The sequence below is a fragment of the Rhinatrema bivittatum genome, chromosome 8 (assembly GCF_901001135.1).
Source record: "Rhinatrema bivittatum chromosome 8, aRhiBiv1.1, whole genome shotgun sequence".
NCBI lineage: Eukaryota > Metazoa > Chordata > Amphibia > Gymnophiona > Rhinatrematidae > Rhinatrema > Rhinatrema bivittatum.
Window position 1 is genome coordinate 38,360,386 of NC_042622.1, and position 23,454 is coordinate 38,383,839.

General features: G+C 46.7%; 1 protein-coding gene across 6 annotated transcripts in view; it reads left to right on the top strand.

Annotated features, from left to right (window-relative positions):
• Nucleotides 1–23,454, top strand: part of PABPC1L (poly(A) binding protein cytoplasmic 1 like) — a 63,092-nt gene that overhangs the window by 14,180 nt on the left and 25,458 nt on the right. For 5 of the 6 annotated variants that reach the window (XR_003858269.1, XM_029613136.1, XM_029613135.1 and 2 more), the window contains exons 3-7: nt 6,405–6,598; nt 8,007–8,122; nt 8,400–8,539; nt 20,441–20,535; nt 22,121–22,258. Coding sequence is in view for 5 of the 6 variants with exons in the window: in XM_029613136.1 (XP_029468996.1) it covers nt 6,405–6,598; nt 8,007–8,122; nt 8,400–8,539; nt 20,441–20,535; nt 22,121–22,258 (683 nt within the window). In the remaining variant the exon portion in view is untranslated. The other variant, XM_029613140.1, reaches the window with a different exon arrangement.

The window sequence follows — 23,454 nt, forward strand, 5'->3', positions numbered from 1 at the left end:
CTCCTTTCATGTGTGGATAATTTTTTGGAGTGCACTTTTTTTCTCCGGTGTGTGTGTTTTTTTTTGGATTGAAGCAGTTTATACGTGCAATCCACAGGCTTTGTACACTTTAATGAAAGCATTCAGTGGTGGATTTAAGATTTGCTGCCCCTGGGGACTGTCGGTGCTGTTGCCACTGTCACCCTGTCCCCACGCCCTTGGACAAGGAACAACTGGGAGCAGAAAATCTAAGGCACAGCCTTCTTTCTTCTGATATATCTGCTCCAGACTCTCTTCCTTGGGGGAGGGGATTGCTTAGGAAGCAGAATGCCTTTCCTTTGCTTCCTTCTGCCTGCTTCATCCTCGTCCCCCTTCCCTTCTGTTCCCTGCACAGGGCAAAGGGGCTGGATCAGGAAGCAACAGGCTCTTCTCTGCTGAGTGAGCTTCTCTGCATAGCTGGGAAGCAGCAAATCTTCAGGTGGCCCTAAGGCCTCTAGAGTTTTGCCGAGGCACAGGCCTAGTGTGTACCTAATGACAAACCCAAGCCTGAAAGCATCTGTTTAGTTGCTACCTTCACTGCCTACTTTGAAAATCCAAGGAATGATGTCTCTCTTTAGTTTAGTCCATAATCTGCAGTCTGTACATTTGGTACAACAATCTACATTTTTTTTGTTTAAAAAAACTGAGTCAATAAAATGTATAGGTTTACAAGAACTAACTCAATAGAAACAATTGTAGAACAGTTTTGCTTTATAAGAATAAACAATCCCAGTACATAAAGAGATTCTCATTACAAAGAAAGGTAATGAGCAAAAAGCAATTTTAACATTTTCTAGCATGTAGACAGATGGACTCAGGACCAGTGGGTTTATGCTCCCCTGCCAGCAGATGGAGACAGAGCAAGCTGACGTCACAGTATATATAGCCCTGCAGTGACCCCCAGCCTGCCAGAATTTTCCTTCTCCAGCAGATGATGGATGTGCATCTCCCCAGGGAATTCCTTTGAGATTTTTGAAAGGAGAAATTTGAAATTCTAAATTCAGGAAAAGAAAGCCCCACTCTCCTATGGTGATACCTAAAGGTCTCTCCCCCAGTTGAGAATTCCTGAGGTGATTTCTGTGGTCCCTCAGAGTTGTGCCTTGGTCCGAGAGCTGGGTTTCCTGGCGTGGACTTAGCTGCTAGTTCAGTTGAAAGGCAGTGGGTGCAGGAGGCAGAGTGTGGTGACAGCAGATGCCTTCTCCCCCCAGCTGCTGGAGACTGTCTCTGTACTCAGCCGTAAGTGAAGAGCTCAGGTAAGGTTTAAAAAAAAAAAAAAAAAAGTGAATGTTTTACCTGAATCGGAGACAGAAAGGTATCAGGACTTCCTCCGTTCTCGGCGCACCGTGCTGTTAGTTCCTGCTCCTGTTGGAGTTGGGGGAACTGGGCAGTCTGGCGGGTTGAGCAGTCCCTGGTGGGCTAGGCCCCGCACTTAGGTTTTTTCTTGCACGCTGCGAGGTAGGCCGTGGCAGCCATTTTCATGGGCTCTTGTGCATGTCCTGCTGCCCTCTATAGGCTGTCAGTGTGCACAGTGTGTCGGCTCTGCACATGCAATGTATGCTTTGGTTTTGGGCTCACCTTTTACGCACTTAACTTGGTGCACAGGTTGTGCATGCACCTTGCCATGCTTTCTTCTAGGTGCTTATTTTTTGGGCGCATTTCACTTTTGAGTGCAAGCCGTTCCGATGCACATTTACCGCAGTGATGGCGCTGGTAAGCAAGAAGCCTAAGCGTCTTCCTATTTGTGTTGCCTGTCATATTAGGGCTTCTAACCTGTGTTAGCACTTCTCAGATGCTCAGGGAGAGTTGTCGTCTTCAGATTTTGCTAAGACTGGCTTTTCCTATTTTGATGCTGGGTTGGTCACGGCCTTGACTAGGGGGGGATGCCAGATGTTGGTTCTCCCTTGACTGGCACCTCCATTGGCGAGGGCAGTTCTCTGGGACCAGCTCCAGTTCCTTCTGGGCTTGGTTTGGACCTGGTGGTTTTATTTTGGGTGGAATTGTTTTCGAGGCTTACAAGCTTTTTTTTTTTTTTCAAGCGCAGTCCTCCGCTTCCCCCATTTCTGTCCTCAGCCGGTGGCTCCTCCCTCTTCCATTCCTATGCTTAAGCGCCGCAGCTCTCCTCTGCTCCCTGCAGGTGTTCCCGACAGGAATCCGGGTGGCACTAATGATGAGGTTGATCCTGGAAGATGGGAAAATTCTCTAGGGCTGGATACATGGCTCTTTCATAGAGATGAACTGCTGGCCCTGATTTCCCAGACCTTGAAACAGCTGGGTGTTCCTGGTTCAGATGCTATGTTAGAGTTGAGGAAGAATCCCATTTTGGTTTGCCGACCCACCTTCTGAAACAGGAAATAGGGGAACGTCTCTCTCTCTCTCATCGGAGGTGGGTCGAGATCACTTTGGACCAGTGGGTCCTGGATGTGATACACAAAAGTATGCACTGGAATTTCGCAGTATTCCTCAGAACGTGTTCATGGTGTCCCCTTACCACTCCCTGCAGAAGAAGCAGGCAGTGGAGTTCATGCTTCAAAGGCTCCTCAGACTTAGGGCTGTGGTTCCTGTGCCTCTGTCTCAAGAAAGTGTGAATACAACTAGTATGGCATTTAATCATATATCACCAAACCATATTCATCCACAAACAAATAGTGATATATATATATATATATATATATATATATATATATATATATATATATATGTCACTGTTTGTGGATCAAGAAAGTGTGGGGGCAATATTTTATTTATTTTGTTTTGCCCAAGAAGGAGGGCTCCTTTTGTCCCATCTTGGATCTCAAGGTGGTCAACCGTCACTTGGTGACTCATTTTCTAATGGAAACCTTACACTTTCATATTCCCATCCGATTGGAACACCAACGCTTTCTGTGCTTTGCTGTGTTGGGGTGCTGCTATTGGTTTCGGGCACTGCCTTCTGGGCTAGCTACCACTTCCAGAATGTTTTCCAATATCATGGTGGTAGCGGCAGTCTTTGTGAAAAGAAGGAATCCTGGTGCACCTGTATTTTGATGATTGGCTGATTCGCGCCAAGTCTCAGGAAGAGAGCCACCTGGTGACACGCGGTAATCTCCTTATTGCAGGAACTTGGTTGGGTGTTGAACCAGACCAAGAGCAATCTTCAACCATCCCAGTTGTTGGAGTATCTAGGGATCCGGATCGACACTGGACAGGACAGAGTTTTCCTACCGGAAGTTTGAATCCAGAGGTTGATGTCTCAAGTGCGTCAGTTGATGAACACCATACGCCCAATGGTGTGGTCCTACCTACAGGTACTTGGTTTGATAGCAGCTACACTGGAAGTAGTGCCATGGGCAAGGGCATATATGTGTCCTCTTCAGCGCACTCTATCTTGTTGGAACTCGCAGTCTCGGGATTATGCGGGTTGGCTCCACTTGCTGACGAAAATCTGCTCCCACCTACAGTGGTGGTTGCAGGAGGATCATGCGAGAAAGGGTGTTCCCTTGTCCTCTCCAGCCTGATTGGTATTCATGAAAGATGTGAGTTTCCACAGTTCGGGGGCTCACTGTCTGGAGTTAACGGCCATGGGGTGCTGGAATGCCGAAGAGTCCTGCTGGAACATCAATTGCCTGGAGGCCCAGGCGGTACAGCTGGCATGCTTGCAGTTCAGCCACAGGCCGTGGAATCAAGCGTTCGCATGATGTCTGACAACGCAACGTTGGTGGCCTATATCAATCACCAGGGAGGAACCAAGAGCCAGCAAGTGTCACAGGAAATAAACCAGCTGATGGAATACGTGGAAGGTCATCTGCAGATGATCTCTGCCTCTCACACTGCAGGTAAAGACAATGAAAGAGTGGACTTTTTCAGCAGGGAGAGTCTGGACCCAGGAAAGTGGATGTTGTCAGCCAAGGCATTTCAGCTGATTGTGGCTTGCTGGGGCTTCTGTTCCTAGATCTGTTGGCGACTTCTTGAAATGCGAAGGGTCTTCGCTTCTAGTGTCTCAGGAGAGATCCATGGTCCCTGGGAATAGATGCTGTCATACAGGTCTGGCAGGAAGACAGATTTCTTTGACTTTCCTCCATGAGCCTTTCTGGGCAGGAAAATTCACAAGATTGAAGGCCACAGGGGGCTAGTACTCCTGGTGGCACCGGACTGGTATTCGTGGTAGGGGGATTTGCAACGACTCCTGGTGGAGGACCCTCTTTGTCTTCTGCCACACATGGATCTGCTTCAGCAGGGAACAGTTCTTCATGAGGATCCGACTCGATTCTCTTACGGTTTGGCTCTTGAGGGAGCTTGCCTGTTAAAGTGTGGTTATTCCTCTGTGGTGATTGCCACTTTACTTTGCGCTGGCAAGTTGTCCACTTCCTTGGTTTATGTGCGGATTTGGAGAGTTTTTGAGGCCTGGTGTAAGGAGTGAGGTGTTCTTCCTCATTCAGTTAAGATCCCTCTTATTCTGGATTTTTTGCAGGATGGATTGAATAAAGGCTTGGCTCTTAATTCCTTGATGGTGCAGGTTGTGCTGTTGCCTGTTTCAGAGGCCTGGTGAAAGGTGTTTCCTTGTCTCATCCTGATGTGGCCTATTTTTTTTTTGAAGGGCATTGAAGCACCTTAGGCCTCCCTTGAGGTTACTGACCCCATTGTGGATTCTTAATTTTGGCGCTGGACCTTTTGGTTCTGACCTCTGCATAGCCTTTCCTTACGGTGGTTGACTTTGAAGACTGTGTTTCTGGTGGCTATATTTATTTATTTATTTGCAGTTTTCATATACCAACATTTGTTTAGTAACCTCACATCGGTTCACAATTAACAGAAACATTGCAGCTGTGCCAACTAGAACGAACATGTGCAACAGTGCTTTACAATAAACTTTACAATAAACTTGTTAACGAACATATATGTTCTGTGGGTCAGATTTCTGAGCTGCAGGCCTTGTCTTGCTGGGATCCGTTCCTTTGGGTGACTCCAGGGGCGTTACAGCTGCGTACTGTTCCATCCTTCTTGCCCAAGGAAGTCTCGGACTTTCATTTGAATCAGTCCATCTCCTTGCCATCCCTGGATAAGGTCAGGGATGTGGAGGAGTTTAGCTTTTTGCGCTCCTTGGATGTTAAGCGTCTTGTCGTGTGGTCTCTGGAGTTCTCTGAGTCTTTTCAAAAGATTGATTGTGTGTTTGTTCTCCATGGCGGGAGTAAGCACAGAGCTCCGGCTTCGCAGGGTATTGGATTAAGGAGGTGGTCACGTGGATGATGGAAAGCCATTGCCTACTCAGGTTAGGGCTCATTCCACTAGAGCTCAGGTAGTGTCATGGGCAGAGGTTAGTCTGTCTCCCATCAATATTGGCTGAGCTGCGACATGGTCCTCCTTACACACTTTTTTTTTCCAGGTTTTATCATCTGGATGTGCAGGCCCCGGAGGATGCAGCCTTTGCACGTGCAGTGTTGACTGGACCGCGGACAGCTTCCCACCCTGTTGTGGAGTAGCTTTGGTACATCCCACTTGTCCTGAATCCATCTGTCTTCACGCAAGGAAATGGAGAAATTACTTACCAGAATTTCATTTTCCTTAGCAATGACAGATGGATTCAGCTTCCCGCCCTCAGTACTGGTAAGTGTTCATCCAGTCCCTAGATTGGGGTACCTAGAATCTTATGTGAGTTCAGTGTTTATGGTTAGTTGAGTACAGTTCTGGTTACCTGTTTTTAATCATATTTTTAATCAAGTTTTTTGCTAGTCTGTCTTTTGAAGAGAATACTGGTAGACTGGGGTCACTGCAGGGTTATATATACTGTGAGGTCAGCTTGCTCAGTCTATCTGCTAGCAGGGGAGCGTAACCCACTGGTCCTGAGTCCACCTGTCTACACTAAAGTAAACACAATTCAGATAAGTAATTTCTCCATTATCACATGAGTCAAGATCAGAAGAGAAGGTTCATTTATGAATTATTTTCATATTCACTTTAGTTCATAGGAAAGGGGGGCAGATGTCATGGTTTGTGAGCTGATTCTACCCTCCTCTGTCATTTCCAAAAATAGTGGTGTCCTCCAGTAGAGAAGGTCAAGCTTCCTATAAAAAAAAACCAAAGTGAGATTGAGTAGATGGCTTATGCAGAAATGTCTGTGCCCTGGCAACGGTACCTCTCGCTGCAGTCAACAGATGTGACATAGGATTCGGGTGTTTACCCAGTGGAAGCATTATGGGACTAGGAATTTCTAAAAAGTCAGCAAGCAAAGTGGGAAGAGCCACCACTGTGGCTTTCTGAGTCCATGAGAGAACCTCTTTTTTTTTTTTTTTTTTTTTTTTTTTCCCCCCCCAAAAAGGATTAGCCCATAGGACAGGTGCATGCCAAGTGGCTGTAGTAATGTTTTGCAGAACCTCTCCACTTTTCAATAATATTCATATTCTTCATGCCAGCGGAGCGTGCCTTGGACACCATGAATTTTGAAGTAATAAAAGGCAGGCCCATAAGAATCATGTGGTCTCAGCGGGATCCGGGTCTTCGGAAATCGGGTGTTGGGAATGTATTTATCAAAAATCTTGATGAGTCCATTGACAACAAAGCGTTGTACGATACCTTCTCAGCTTTCGGAAATATTCTTTCTTGCAAGGTAAGGCGCTTTGGAGTTGATATGTCTCCCCTTTAAAATGAATGCACTTTGATTCATGTGTAGTTATTATTAGTTCAATATTTATTTGTCTTATTGTATCACTGGGCAATGACTGATACAAAACACTAGCTTCAAAATCCCATCATGGGCTCAAAACTGAGTAGCACGAAATACTAATGGTTAGAGCACAAAGTTAGAAAACCTAATCTTAGTACTTATGCTTACTTCTTGTGACCCTTAGTAAATTACTCAACCTTTTGGTGCACAGATTCAACCCATGGGCCAGTTTGGAAGAGAGCATGTAATGGTTTTATTTGTTGTGAACGGTCTTGTTTGCATAGATGGTGCTATGTAAATAAAGATTGTTAATTTAGAGTTGAAAAGTCAAGAGATAATGGATTTGCATATTAAACTGTTTTGGTTTTCTAGTATTCTGAAATCTGAAAGATTTAGCCCTCCACACAGTTGATTTGCTGCATTAGTTTTGCATTTTTATTTAAGCCATCATAGCTGCCAAAATGTAAAAATTGCAGCTCTTTGGAGGGTGATAGGTGCATGAAGATGAACCATGTGTCCCTTGGTTAGTATTTGGAATTATGTAGCTGTTATTGTGCTTGTAAAGCAGATGTTACATGAGTGTCACATGAGTGACTCATGTGACACTCGAGATTCGAGGACACCTGGTAACCAAGCTGTCTCATTGGATGGCTGAGATCCGTGATATACTGAAAGGGTTCCCAGGTGGGCGGGGTGGCTTTCAGGAGCACCTTGTTAAACTGTTTTATGGAAACAGAAGTGAAGCAGAGCTGCTGAGGGCCCCACTTGATAAGAAATTGGTAGCACATAATAGCCTGAAATAGAAAGCATCACATAAGACTTGCTGTGTGTGTTGGTTTTTTTTTTTTTTTAATACATTTTTGTGTAGTCCTTAAAGTGCCCAAATTCTGAAAATGAGAGATGGATATTAAAAATATTGTTAATATATAATATCCAGGTCTATTGCAATTTTCTTTAAGTCTTAAGCTTTTAAAAATGGCTCTTATTGATTAAATGAACTTGGCTTCAAGTAAATGCTAACTGACTGCACTATGTTTTGCACACTTCTGTTTCCATGAGGTTCATCATATACTAGTTAAGTGCTGCTTCACTTATATACACACATGAGGCTTTAAGAAACATATTTCCTGTCTTCAATACCATTTTATTGACTTCTGAATCAGCTTGAAGAATACCATAATGCAAGCTGTGGGGGTCTATGCATGTATATTTTAATTCTTGAATAGACCTTCCAGTTTGGCCAATTCGTGGCATGAACCAAGGTTAAGGAACTACCGTATATGAGTTCCAGTGGGGGGATTTATAAGACAACATTTAGGCATGGTTCCTTCTGGTTTCTCTTTTATTATAGGTGGTTTGTGATGAAAATGGATCCAGAGGTTATGGTTTTGTTCACTTTGAGACCCATGAAGCTGCGACTCGTGCTATTGAAACCATGAATGGAATGTTGTTGAACGATCGTAAAGTGTAAGCACTGTAGAAGTAAGAAATGGTAATAAAATAGTATAGAAAAAATGGGAAATGGTAAAATGGGATTTTTTTTGTTTGTTTCCAGTACATCTTCTAGGTTAAGGGTACTCAAACTGGTCCTATGGGCCACCCCCCCGAGCCAGCTGGGATATCCCTAATGGTGTCATGCATATTCATTAGGGATATCCTGAAAACCTGATTGGCTGGGGGCCCATAGGACCAGTTTGAGCACCCCTGTTCTAGATCAAACTTTATTTTTTTCTCTTCTGAGCAGATTTGTTGGCAATTTTAAATCACGTCGAGAGCGAGAAGCAGAATATGGTGCAAGAGTAATGGAATTTACCAATGTCTACATCAAGAATTTTGGGGATGATATGGATGACAGGCGGCTTAAAGAAATATTTTCCAAATTTGGTATGTATTTAAAGTCAGATACATTGAATGCTAATGCAAATGTTTCAGTTTATCTAAAGAGAAAAATCAGTACTTCCCATTTTTAAAAGCCAGAAATTCCTAGGAGATTAATTTTGATTTAAAATAAATTGTCCTGTTTTTTTCAAAGCTAGTTTGAACTTTTAAGAAATAGAATATTTTTTCCTCTTTTCTGTTTTTCACTCTGCTTTCCTTATTTTTGCCCTTTAAACTCTGCCCTTACCTGGGTATGCAGGTACTGAAGAATTTTCAAGACTGCCAGGGGTTACATTTTGGGATGTGCATATGCAAAGAAATATTGCTCTGTTTTCCCTGAATTAATTCAAAAAAGAAAAGGTCTGATATGCCACATAGTTTCCTTAAACTTAAACTGCTTATTTCATCTCACAGTTTCTCTTTTAAAATTAAAAAATAGAAATTTTCAGAAATTTTTAGGACACTAAGGAAAACGCAGATTTATTTTCTTTAATTTTTTTGCATGTTATAAATTGCCTACATTTTGAATTCTCAGTTATAAAACTAATCATAAATACAAGAAAAATGCCATCTATCTCAAGGTTTTGTGATTTGTATTAGCTGCTTCTACAGCTCATGGAGATCTGACTATGAGTTACGCCAGTATTAATATGTATGAACCCTGAGGATCGTTGGTTTAACAAAAGAAACTCACAACCTAGTTTAGCAGGTAATGACGTCAAGGTCTGTCTAGCCTGGCCTTTCCCTTTATTCCTACTGCCGTAGCACACGCCTCATGGCTTTCTTGAGTTGTGAAAGGCCTCCACCATCGCCCTAGTAAGGATTATTCTTTCACTTTTTTTACTTTTCACTATAGAGTATTTTATTTAGGGCACAGACCTGTATGTAATGGAGGTGCATAGGGAGGACCAGGACAATGCAAAGCTCTCGGACCTCCCGGGGTTCTGCACAGGGTGAGGAAGCCTCCACTCCCCACCCAAGGCCTTTTCAAGTTTTGCTGTCTTTCTCTGGGGTTCTTTGCACACCAGTTCATTCACACAAAAATCACTCTTCACCCCAAACTATTATTATTTGTTTAATTTATCGCAGTGTCAAAGCGATGAAACATAAGTACCATATTGTGTGCACAGGTCAAAAATACAAAAACCATCTCAGCCTCTTCTACACGCTCCTTCCCACAAAGTTAAGCTCTTTTGGACAGGTGCCCTACTATCCTAAGCCCTCCCAGTGCCCTGTGGGTGACGTAATCTTCTTCTCTGTTCCTCTGTCTCTCTCTCTTGTCTCTTAGTGGAGTCTCTGGCTGCTGGATCTTGTCGGCACGCCTAGAGTTTTTTGCCTGGGGCAGGTTGCTTCTCTCTGGAACCACCCCAAGACAGTTCTGTCTGAAGAGATCCCTACTTTCTTGGGGTGGGGTGTCTGTGTCCTCAGATGCTGTTTCTTCACACAGCGCTTCTCTTCTGGATTCGCTGGAGACCTGGGACTTCATCCTTCCTGGGCTCTGGAACTTCTCTCTCCTTTTAGGCACCCTCTTGCCCAAAAGGATATTGCCCCTTCAGGCTCTGTCCCTGTGGAGGGACAACCACCCAAATGTCCTCTGCAAGGAGATACACTTGCTCCCTCAGCCCAGTGCTGACCCTAGACTCCCCTTGGGTCACATTATTTATTTAAAGTTACTTGTAGCCCATGTCCTCAAGTCTAATAAAAGGCGTTCGGCCAGAGAGAATTTTTTTGAGAAAAAAGAACAGGGGTGTAGAGCGCCCTTAGAGGAGGGTAAGCAAGTTTAGGGGTGCAGGGACCTGTCTGGTACAGGACACTTCCAGTTGCCCTCCCACCTTACTTAATGATCCTAAGTCAGGAAAAGTCAATGTATATTTTCCTCAGAAACAGACTTTTTTGTCAGATTTGGCAGGATACCGCATTTAGAAAATAACAATTCCTGTCTCTAACATCCTGGCCACTAAGCATAAATTTTCCCTAAATGTTCTGTACCATGGGTGGTAACAAACGTGCCATAAACCATATGGCTGGCTAACCTATCCCTGGTATAGCTTCAGGCAATCTCCCCTGCAGCAGGCTCCAGCTGGAGAGTATGGGCAAGAGAGGAGACTTGATTCTGGGACGGGTTCTGGAAGAGCTACCGGCTGCAGTCTGGGAAGGAGTCTAGCTTCTGGCTCTGGGGCTTGCTCTCGTCCCGCATAGTCTTTGACTCCATCGCTCTCAGCACCTGAGCAGGGTGTCTCCTCTCTCCGGTCTCCTGCCCTGGTCTCTTGCTACAGCTTGATAGCAGGGGATGCTTGTCTGCTTCAGACTTCCCTTTTGCTCTTCCTTTCCAGGTCACTCTCTGGGTTTGCTCTTATGGTCTACTTTTGGGGTCCACTCCTTCAGGGAGCTCTTTCCAGAGTCCTTTTTTTCTCCTTATTTGTCCCCAGTTTTATACTTTCCAGCTGATAAATATGCATAAGCTCATGCCTAATCATGTGGTGGGTGGAGGGTCTTTGCCACATTGCAGGTCTCTTCCTCCCTCCCCATGTCTTTAGGGGGAGAACTGCTACATCTGTATGCCAGGGTCAGTGTTTTACTCTGTCTCCGACTGCCCCCCTTTTCTTCTAAGGGTGGGGATCTTTCCACCCTCTGTACCCTGCCTTGGCTGGTCCCTGACTCTTGGTTATTGTCTCTCTGCTTTTTTACTTACAAACAGGCACAGCTTGATAAAATATCCTTAAGTGTAGCAGGGCAAGTCTCATGTTTTTCTACTGAGACGGTGCTGTTTTAAAGTTCATCTGGGCAAAAGTTCTTTCTCTTGCTGTGACAGTGCTTTGAGGATCTGTCAGTATTGTCTGCATATTTCATTGGCTATTATGATTCATATTTGCTGCTTTCAGGGGTTAAACATGAGATATCTCCCTACAGGAGCATTGGCTTAAGATGGCCCCTGCCCCCACGGAAGAGGCGTCCACTTCCACAATAAAGGGGCACATAGGATCTGGATGATGAAGACATGGTTTCTGCAAAAGACATGCTCTAGATCTCTAAAGGCTGCCACTGCTATGGGTGGCAAGAGCTTGGCCTTATCCCCTTTTCGGGTGTGAGCGGAGCGGCAATTTGGAGTAGTTAGTTATTTTATTTATTTATTTATTTATTTATTTAAAAGTTTTATATACCGCTCAATGGGATAGGGATCTATCCATCTAGACGGTTTACAAGTCTAGTGGTGAAATCTCTGAAATAATTGGCGAAACCCAAGAATCTTTGCAGTGCTTAAAGCCTGTTAGGCTGAGACCGATCCTGGGTACTCTTTGAGTCTGTCTGGATCCATGCTGAAACCTTTACTGAAGGTGATGTCCCCTAGAAAGGAATCTCTCTGTCTCTCAAAATACAATTCTCTTGAGTTATTGACTCAAAAGGCAACTTCCTTCTCTTTACCCATCTGTTAACTGGTTGAATGGGCAGAAAGATCTCTGTCCCAGCCCTTTCGGATACCGATGGTAAGCCCTTCCCTCAGGCACTGGTTTGTCAAAATCCAAAAATCTTCTCAAAACGTCTTCCTCAAAACCTCTTTCCTAAATGCTTGAATTGCCTTCTGTGAGATCTGGGGGAATCTCCAGTCTCCACCACCTTACTTTGAGATCTTGGGGAAATCTCTTGCTCTTCAATACTTTGTCTCTGTGTCTCTCTCTCTCTCTCTCAACCCTGGGAGAAGTTTCAGCTCCTCACTCTCCTATCTCTTGTCCTGTTGCCTCCTTCCTTCTCCTTAGTTCCTGACCCACTGAAGCACTGGGCATGCCCCCCCCCCCCCCCCCCCCCCCCCCCCCCCCCAAAAAAAAAAAAAAAAAAAAGTAGGGTTATAGCACTGGGAGCAATAAGAAGAAAAAAAAAAAATCAAACCCCTCCTACTGCCCCTAAATAGAAAAAGTCACATAGGGATAATAGTGAGTGACTGGCATAGCCCCCTCACACCCGTTTCACCCCACTTATGATTGTATTAAACGTCAGTCATTTCTTTTCCAAGCTGAAGAGCCCTGACCTGTTTTGCCTTTCTTCATAAGGGAGCTCTTCATCCCCTTTATCGTTTTTGCTGCTCTTCTCTGTACCTATTCAAGTTCTGCTAAATCCTTTTTGTTGTGGGTGTGACTGGAACGGTGCACAATGGTTCGGTACAGAGGCAAGGTATTCTCAGTTTTGTTCTCCATTCCTTTGTGAATATAGGGCCTCACTAGGATCCCTGCTGTGGAAAATGGCCCAGTAGTTAGGTCAGGGCAGTAGACTAGAAGAATATACCCTCTTGGCTACAAAAGACTGTTGCAATGGATACTTATTAAGAGAGAGAAGAATCTGGTATCAAGGGATCAGTGTTAAAATGGTTTAGTTCAAACCTATCTAGCCACACACAACAGATTTGAATAGAAAATAGTACTTCTAATTGGTTTGAAATTATGACAGGCGTTCCATGTTGTCAGCAGCATTATTTAATATTTACTTAGCACCTCTGTAAACCTTCATCAGGGCTGGGTTTAAATTTCCAAGTTTACACTGATGACATAAAATATTTTGTACCTGCATATTGTCCACTACATTTAAACAATTAGAAATGTACCTAGCTGCAGTATAAAAATGGCTATTTCGCAATAAATTCTTTAAACATTGCAAAATTGGAAATCATCATATTGAGTAGACAGTCGAGATGGAGGATTTACCCCAGTTTGAATTTGGTGGGCAAAACATTTAAATATCGCTCATGCACGTAATCTTGGGGCGCTGTTCGATCTAAAGTTATCGGTGAAGATGCATATACGAAATTTGATAAAAAAAATAAAAATAGGGCGGCTGATATTTAAAAGTCATTTAGATGGATAAATGAAAAATTATCCACTGAATTGGCTTAGCCGCTATTTTAGATGACTTATCCAGCACTTTTTTTTAAATTTTGTTTTGTTGTGTAAGGGGACCCCAAAGTCTGCCCCTTACTAGCGGTGTTTGCCCTTTTAATGGAATGACAGCTGTAGCCTCAACAGGTCATCCTGTCAGCAGAGTGAGTCAGAGGACTCCGTCTACTCTAGACCATGCCCCCACCCCCTCCGGTGAGTGAAGTCAGCGTATTGTAGGTGTGTTAGTGTAGTATATCCAGGTCTCATGGTGTAGATAGGAAGAAGAGCATGCATGATCATACGTGTTCCCAGAAAGGAGCAACCAGCACTGGTGACTCCTGTGGCTGTGAGGTGTAGAGAGCAGAGCCCAAGTGCCCTGAGCATCAGGCAGCAGTGGTGACTTTTCCATGGTACACCTGATCAGATAGGATGACGCACACTGGTCGGGAAATGCTGATTGGGGGGGGGGGGGGGGGGTTTGTTTTGCTTAAAAAAAAAAAAAAAAGCAGTCTAATTTTTTAAATTTAAAAAACAAAATATAAATCCAGATACCTTCTTCCCGCATGATGGAATGCTATGACTTAATATTGTTTTTAGTGATAGATAACTTTCACATGAGTAACGTAACTGCATTTTGTCAGAAATTGTAACTTTTAGCCAATTTTTATATTGGGGGGGGGGGGCTAGAATTCCTGTCTGCTTGTCCTAAGAAAGCTGTAACATTTGAAAGATGGGTGTGATTTGTTTCAAAAAAGGCATTTTAACTTTTTTTTTTTTTTTTAACTGGTAACACTCTGAAGGAACAGCTTGAATTCATGTTATTCCTAGGACAAGCAGGATGGTAGTCCTCACATGTGGGTGACGACATCCGATGGAGCCCGGCACGGGCTATCTGCGCATCCACGAGAGGTCCCCCCTTAACTCTCTTCTTTTCCGCAGTGCAGTAGCCTCGCAGGGGTGGAGCTCCAACTCCTTGAAATTGTGTTTGACCTTTTTGGGTGTTTTTTCTGCGTCGGGTCCCCCTTCGCGATCAGTATCCCTTCATTTCGGAAGGTACCCTTGTTTTCAATCTCTTGTCATTCTTCGTGGTCATTCCCTACTCTTGCACCGTGGTGCCCGTTGGTCATCGACCACGCGCTGGCCTTTTTTTTTTTTTTTTTTTTTTTTATGGCGTCAGGTTTTCGATGGTGCCCACGGACCATGTCCATCATGGATCCGCATGAGGTATGTATCCTCTGCCTGGGAGCCTTCCATGATGTCAGAGGGTGTCGTTTGTGTGACCAAATGACACCTAAAGGACATCGAGCATGCCTGGATAAAATGGAGAAGCTCTTCGGGTCTCCAAAACCTTCCACTCCGGTTTCAGTGTCCTCAACGCCCAAGAACCCTGGGGAACCATCTCAGTCTCTTCCCTTGGCGGTCCCTCTATCCAGTACCCTTAAGGATTGGGGAAAGGGAGATCGATCCTTGGTGATCTCTCCCCTCCCACAGACCTCAGGGTCATTATCGTCTTCTGTGCCAGGGAAAGACCAGGCTGAGTGCCAGAAGTCCAGGAAGCATCGACACTGGTCACAGTCTCGTCACGGTTCTGGAGTGGCATCAGCGGCTGCCACAGCACCATCCACCGGAGGCCCCATTCTCCGGTGGCCCGAGGTGTTCCCCACTGGCTATGGTGCAGGGTGCTGTGCCACCTCGTGGACCCGAGGATGTGCCAGCGACGCCTCGTCCCCTTCCATTTAGTCCTGACCACCCAGGACTTCCAGGAGGAGCTGGACCACAGGGTGCAATCGGCGGTGCTCAAAGCGCTCCAGAGCATTGAGCTGCCAGTGCCACCGGCCCCCACACTGGTGTGCCCAAGCCTCAGCCATCAATGCTCACACGCCTGCTGGAGCATCTGGACGTACTTCTCGGTGGCCTACCGGTGCCAGAGAGGCCTTTGATGCCTCCTTGGCCACAGACGCCCTCCATGGAGCAATCCCGATTCCCGGGTCCTCCGAGGAGGAAGAGGCCTCAGGGACCGGGCATACCGCAGCCAATACCTCCCTCGATGCCGGAGGCTTCGTCGATGCCTCTGGTGCCCTTGGGGCCTGGGCCCCAGTGAGGAGGAGGGTCCTTATGACCTGTGAGGGCGATGACTCTTCGGCCTCATCCTTGGAGTCTTCTTACAACCTCCTCTTGGAGCCTTCTACACCGAAGGAACGGCGTCTGTCTTCACCCGAAGACCTGTCGTTTGCCAGCTTTGTAAGGGCAATGGCAGAGGCCATCCCCTTCCAGCTCCTGTCTGAGAAGGATACCCGCCATAAGATACTGGAGGTCCTCCAGTTCATCAACGCTCCTAAGGAAATCATGGCAGTGTCTGTCCATGACATCTTTAAGGAGCTCCTCCTCCACATGTTGGAACACAAAGTGTCTGTCCCTGGTCAACAGGAAGGCCAAATTGCGGCCTTCCTGCTGTACATGACCCAAAACGACCACAATCTGTGGAAACAAGTCCAAGACTTTTGCGGAGGGCCTTCCCTAGCAGCAGCAGGAACCTCTTGCAGCCATTGCCTTGAGGCAGGTAAGTACGAGGTGAAGTCCACCTATGATGTGTTCGAAACGGCCTGGCTGCCGGGGGTGTGGGCGCCAGATGGCTGCCTTCGCTCCGAGCCTCAGGATTCTGGCCGGAGGTTCAAGACAGGCTTGCAGATCTCCCCTGTACAGACGAGAATCTGTTTGGGGGAAAAGGTGAAAGAGGTCATGGCGCAGTTGAAAGATCAGCATGATACTCTTCAGCAACTCTCCGCCAGCCCCTCGGAAGACCCTTCCTCTGCTAGGAAGACCTCCTGGCCGGACTCTCGCAAGCCCTTTTATCAGCTAAGAAAATACTATCTTCCAGCCACCCGTGCTCACTTGCCTCTGACCAGTCTCAGGGGTCGCGGCCAGCAGCAGTGGGCTCAGAGGACCCAACCACCCGCCCCCCCCCCCCCAAGCAGGCCCCATCTACAGGCTTTTGACTGGCGGCGAGGGGGCACAAGCCAGACACCGGTTCCCCTAGCGGTCTGTCCCCCGGTCGGTGGCAGTCTTTTGCTTTGCCCGCCATTGGGAAGCGATCACGGCAGACCGTTGGGTCCTCTCCATTGTTTGCCAAGGCTACTGCTTGAACTTCAGCAGGATCCCAGAGACCGCTCCCCCATATCCATTGTGGGGTTCACCCGCCCATCAGGTCATCCTTCAATCTGAACTTTCCGCCCTTCTAGCGCGGGTGCAATAGAACTGCTTCCCCCACGAGCAGTGGGCCACAGCTTCTGCTTGAGGTACTTCCTCATTCCAAAGAGGAATAGCGGCTTGTTTCCCATTCTCGACCTCAGGACATTGAACAGGTTTCTCGTATGAGAAAAATTCAAAATGGTCTCTCTCTGGGCACCTTGATCCCGCTCCTCTGAAGAGGAGACTGGCTTTGCTCCCTCGACTTAAAGGAGCCTTACGTCTATATTGCAATTGTCCCCAACCACAGGAAGTACCTCCGCTTCCTGGTGGGGAATGCACATTTTCAATACAAAGTGCTGCCCTTTGGGCTGGCATCAGCCCCACGTGTCTTCATCAAATGATTGGTGGTGGTTGCTGCTTACTTTATGCATCGCTTGGTCCATGTCTTTCCATACCTGGACGATTGGTTAATCAGGAGCGACTCCTGCTCCAGAGTCTTGCAAGTGCTGGCCCTTACGGTTCAGACCTTGTGGACGTTGGCCTTTGTCATCAACTTCACCAAGTTGCATCTCTGTCCGTCTCCACAGGTAGACTTCATAGGCGCCAGGTTGGACACTGCACAGGCAAAGGCCTTCCTGCCCAAGGACTGGGTGGTTGCTCTCTTCTCGCTGGCTACCCTCGTTCGCAACAGCAAAAAGGTGCCAGCCCGCCTACTACTCCGCCTGCTGGGCCACATGGCGGCCTCCATCCATTTGACCCACTTTGCCCGCATCCGCATGAGGGAACTCTCAGTGGGCCTTGCAGTCCCAGTGACAGCAAGCATAACAGGATCTAGAGGCTCCGGTTATGGTCACGGACCCCCTCCACTCCTCCCTGCCCTGATGGGAAGCCCTTCCCAATCTGGAAAGCGAGCTCCCTTTTCAGTCTGCGCCACCTCAATGACCCTCACCACAGATGCCTCACCTCAAGGGTGGGGGGCCTACATGGACGGCCTGCACTCTCTGGGCCTGTGGACTGCAGCTGAGACTCACTGCCAGATAAACTTTCTGGAGCTTCGGGCAATCCGGTATGCCTTGTGGGCCTTCCAGGACAGGCTGTCCTCCAGGGTTATTCTCATCAGAACGGTCAACCAGGTGGTGATGTGGTACATCAACAAGCACGGCGACATGGGCTCGTCCCTCCTCTGACAGGAAGCAATGCAGGTCTGGGATTGGGCCCTTTCCAGAGGGATGTATCTAGGGGCCACCTACCTGCCGGTCACTTAAATGCACTGACAGATCGCCTCAGTCGGTCCTTCTAACCACATGAGTGGTCCCTGAACCCTGCAGTGGCAGCAGACTTGTTCTGCCCTGGGGTATGCCGGACATGGACTTGTTCACTTCTCCCCACAGTCACAAGGTAAGCAGATTCTGCTCCCTGATTCCGGGGAAGGGCCATCTGGCCTGCAATGCCTTCTCCCTTAACTGGGGGCAGTGTCTCCTTAGGTGTACCCCCCCCCCCCCCCCACCCGATTACGCTCCTCTCGAGAACTCTGATGAAACTGCAAGAGGAGAGGGGGACCATGATCCTAGTGGCACCCTCCTGACCAAGTTAAGTGTGGTTCCCTCTTCTCCAGAAACTGTCAGTGAGCATGCCTGTCCCATATATCGCAGAACTAGGGCACCCTGTGCCACCTGAATCTCCGGGCCCTGGCCCTCATGGTGTGGATGTTGAGCGGATGATCCTTCAGCCTTTGCAACTCTCGGAGGGTATGTCCAAGGTCTTTATTGAGTCTCGAAAACCTTCCAGTTGGAAATCTTACAGCTCGAAGTGGAAGCGTTTCTCCATCTGGTGCGGAGGTCACAGTCTGGACCCTTTATCCTGTCCGCTCCCCCACCTGCTGGATTACCTCTGGCATCTGTCAGAGTCTGGCCTCCAAACCAGCTCGGACTGCATGCACCTCAGCGCCTACCACCAGGGTGTTGCTGGTGCGTCCATTTCGGTCCATTCTCTTGTCAGATGCTTTATGCGGGGCCTCGTTCAGCTAAAGCCCCCGCTTAGGCCTCCAGCTACCCCATGGGATTTCAATGTTGTCCTGGCGAGGCTAATGCAGCATCTGTTCGAGCCTCTTAAGTCCTGTGACCTGAAGTTCTTCACCTGGAAAGTCATGTTCCTGGTGCTGATCACTTCCGCTCGCAGGGTCGGTGAGATCCAGGCCGTGGTGCTGCGTACGCATCCCAAATTTCTACCTAAGGTGGTGACTGCTTTCCACATCATCCTTCCCACGTTCTTCCCACAGCCTCATTCCCACCCGGGGGAACGTGCTCTCCACACCCTGGACTGCAGGCGGGCACTTGCATTCTATTTGGATCGTACAGTGACCCATAGGTAGTCCTCCCAGCTCTTTGTGTTTGACCCCAATAGACTGGGAGCAGTTTTAGGGAAGCAAACCTTGTCCAGCTGGCTAGCCAGCGGATTGCATTGCCTTCTGCTATGAGCTGGCTGGCAGGGTGAAAGCTCACTCTGTGCGGGCTATGGCAGTGTCAGTGGCCCCATCTGCGTTTAATCCCTGTTGCTGAAATTTTGTAGAACTGCAACCTGGAGTTCTCTCCACACGTTTGCTGCTCACTACTGCCTTGATAGGGATAGTTGCCAGGATAGCGCTTTTGGCTAACTGTCCTGCGCAATTTATTCCAGTCCTGAACCCAACTGTCTCTTATCATGCTCTCTGTGGGACCAGACCGCCCCCTGTTTTCCCCACAGTGCTACTGTGAGTCTCTGGTGAAATGGAGTAGTCTGGAGCTCTGTAATCACCCACACGTGAGGACTACCATCCTGCTTGTCCTAGGAGAAAGTGCAGTTGCTTACCTGTAACAGGTGTTCTCGTAGGACAGCAGGATGTTAGTCCTCAGGAATCCTGCCCGTCTCCTCACGATGTTGGGTTCACCTTTGGTTTGTTGTTCCTCTTGCTCGTATTTTGTACTATATTATGAGACTGAAGGGGGACCTCGCATGGATGTGCAGATGGCAGCAGACTGGGCATGCTCAGTCTGCCACTAGAAACTTTGACAAAAGTTTTCCATGCCGGGCTCCATCGGATGATGTCACCCACATGAGGACTAACATCCTGCTGTCCTATGAGAACACCTGTTACAGGTAAGCAACTGCGCTTTTCCCTTGTGTCCAGAACTACTGCAGTATCTTTCTTATCTGAATGTTTTGAAGGCAGGATAAAATCTTGTCATGATGACCACCTCAGTTTCAAGCAGTTCCAAAGTGATTACTGAAGTAATTGCAACCGGAAACAGAAACGTTAGAAGACGTCGGCAGATAAGCACTTCTTGGTGTACCCGTTTGCATCTGCTTACTGTGCTGTCATGTGTCCCATTCCCTCTCTTGGTCTTTGCCTTCCTTCTGCCACTAGTAAGGCTCCTATGTGTCTGTCCCATGCATGAGTTCTGCCAATGTTTTGGCTCTTGTTGCCGCCTCTGGAAGTCTGTTGCATGTGTCCACCATCCTCTGTGTAAGAGTGTTTGACATTCCTTTTGACCTTGCCTGCCTTCAGCTTCGTGTGGTGACTCCTTGATCCACGTTTTTTGCTTGTGAATAAGTAGTAATTTTCCTAACAGCAGCTTTCCTCTTGAATAAAATCATGTGACTTTTTTTATGTTGGTTCATAGAGATTCCATAGAAGTAAAGATTATTGTTTGCTGCTAGGCACTGATCCGATGAAGGGAGTTAAACTCTTCAGAGTTAATCGCAGCTATGTTGTTAGTCCAGTAAGAAGGCACTGCCCGCTGTTTGTCTGTGAACCGTAATGAAAACCAGTGTTGAGGCGCTTTGTAAAGAGAGTAACGTTTTTACGATGTTTCAGGAAAGACGATGAGCGTGAAGGTGATGATTGATGAAACTGGCCGTTCCAGGGGTTTTGGATTTGTCAACTTTGAAAATCACAGAGAAGCGCAGCAGGCAAGAAGCTTTTACTCCTCCGTGCATGCATGTTCGATTCGCACGCCATATAGAGGGGAATCATGTGTCCATATAAGAACGGGCCTAATGACCAACTGCTCTACTGTGATTGATGGAACAAAAACTGTTTAGGGCTGATATCAAATTGCAAGTCTTTTTGTTCACTTTTTTTCTCTTTCTAGCAGATCCTGTAATTTTAGGGTGTGAATTGCAATAATATTAAGCCATGGAAATTAGCTACGGATGGTGCACAGTTTGGATAGATACATAGTCTGGAAAGATGCACAGTTTGTATTCTGAGCCAGCAGGCCACTGGCACAAGCTGAACTTGTGCCTTCAGAATGGAATAAACTATTGCATAGCAAAGGACTTCAAGGTTAGCGTTTTTCATACGCACGGTTCAAACTGTGATTGTATCCGTACGGCATCACGTTCCTTTCTGAGAAACTGGGGCGTGGACGTGTCTGCTTTAAAATCCTACCTTTTGTAAATTTCAACTCATGAGTAGGAAGAGTGGCAGCAGATGGATAGAGCCTTCCTGCTTCCGAACAGATTCAGCCCACTGTTCGTTTGTTCATTCTCCCTCTCGCTGGGCACTGATCTGTGCCCCCCCCCCCCTCCCATACCGCAGCCCAGGGACAGAGTGAGCGTAGGTTTCCGGTGCCTGCGGCTGCCCCCCCCCCCCCCCCCAAAACCCCGTATGATTTCTGTCTAGGCAGGTACTTAATTGTGGTGGCGGGAGGCTGACAGAGGAAGCTGAAGGGGGTAGAGAATTTAAGTGATGAAGCCGAAAAAGAGAGCAAAACAGATCAGGATATGGATGGGGCACTGGAAAGGTGATAGAAAGGAGGGGATTAGAGTAAGTCAAGGGCTGCAACGGACAGATGCTTATTTATTCCTACTCATGGTGGTAGTTTATTTTTATTTCCTCTTTGGCTTCACAGCCAGAAATGTTTTGAGGGGAAAGTGTGTGACTGTTCCTGAAGAATTCCCGTTTTTGTTCCTTGGAAGGTCTGTCGTGGTGATTTTTGTGATGGTGAGAGAGGACTGCGTTCAGAACAAGAAGGGGCTATAAGATATTGTAGACTGTATTTAGGCATTAATTGGAAGGGGTAGTTTTATATTTTCACGAGCTTGTGCCCCTGTACGTAGCATCGTGAGCATTATGCTCGTAGCAGCGAGTGCTGATGTGAGGACCGGTGCTCTCGCGGGTCATAGAACGTCATTTGCCTACATGGCCCTGCTCTTACGGAATTCTGTCCTGTTGGCGATCCGATTGCAAGACTTGGAGCTCAGGAAAATAAAGAGCTGGCTATTTGGGCAAGAATTTCCTGAGCCTCTTGTTTTAGACCGATTTTGGTGATGGTTCGTACCAGAAAGGGTAGAGTAGCAGTGCAGTAATAACGGAGTCAAGTAAGGGCGAGTTTAGGACTTGGAGATAGTTTGGGGCGGTTTTATTGTCTCTGGAAATTGTAGAACATGTATTGAGGTGGTTTTGTGAATTCCAATTTGCTTCAAATTTGACAAGGTGGAAAATCAAGTAAAAATAATAAACTTAATGTTGGTCTCTTTGTTTTCCTCACAGGCCGTTGCGGAAATGAATGGGAAGGAAATAAATGGTCGGTTGGTCTATGTTGGCCGAGCGCAGAAGAAGATAGAACGTCAGAGCGAGCTGAAGCGCAGGTTTGAACAAATGAAACAGGAAAGAATAAGCAAATACCAGGTAGTAACCCTTGGCGTTGCCATCAGCATGCACCCCTCCTTAGTCTGTGTTCTGATGCGCTCATGGTATCTCACTTTAAGGATGTGGAAGGGGAGGGCCGGTGGCCAGGGAATACGTACATAGACGTGGCTTTGTGTACAGCTATGTATACACACATTTGGAATTTAGATTTAATTGCCTTTCCAGATGTGAGCTCAAGGAGAGTTAAATTGAGATGCAGTATGTAGTCCCCTGCCCAAGAGGGCTTACAATCCTAAGGGGTAAACTTTTCAAAGAGTTCCGCATGTAAGGAGCATCTACTTGCATATATCGAACATACATGTGAATTTTTGCTTTTGTGTACTCACGTGAGCGTAAAAAGGGAACAATCCTAGGGGTGTTGCAGGGCAGGGCTGACATTTACATGCACAAAATGCTATTTTAAGACACACAGATTTGCTAACTTCCTCGTGTAATTTTACACCTGCTAATGATCTTGCGGAAGTGATATTAAATGTGTACTGTTGCTAGGTGGGAGGTTTGGGTGAAGTGGGGGAAGTTCAGGCTGAAGAAGCCGGCGGGTCTTAATGACCTGGACAAGAACTAGGCAAACTGGTGGCAAAACTGGTAATGTCGATTACATGTGCAGATTTTAAAATTTACCGACGTGTGTGTGTGTAAATTGGGATTTATGTGGGTAAACCCTACTTTTATTTTCACGAGTAAAATTTGCATGCCTATGTTTTTAAACTAGGAAAAGAACAATACATTGAAATACTCGCTTTCAGTGCATTGCATGGATTCGCACGTAAGCACACACACGCATGTGCTTTGCGGGGTTTTGATACACGTATCTTATCATGTACACGTATGTCGTAAATCTATACACGCTCTTGTATCCCACCACGTGCAGTTGTTTGCTTCTCTATAAGGCGAATTTTAAAAGCCCTACGCATGCCCAAACCAGGAGAGACGCACACAAAATTGGGCCAGTGCGTGCTGAGCAAATTTTAAAAGCAGCCCTTGTATGTGCATATCTCCCGCTGTGTGCACAAGTCAAAAGTTTAAAAAAGGGGTGGGCGATGGGCGAGTCGGGAAGGCCAAGAGATGTGTGCGTATTTACACGCACAGGCGAGCACTCTGGGGTCCTCTGCCTCGTAACTTTACTACTGCTATGGATGGCGAGCAAGTAATAGAGAAAAGCAATTCTAAGCTAG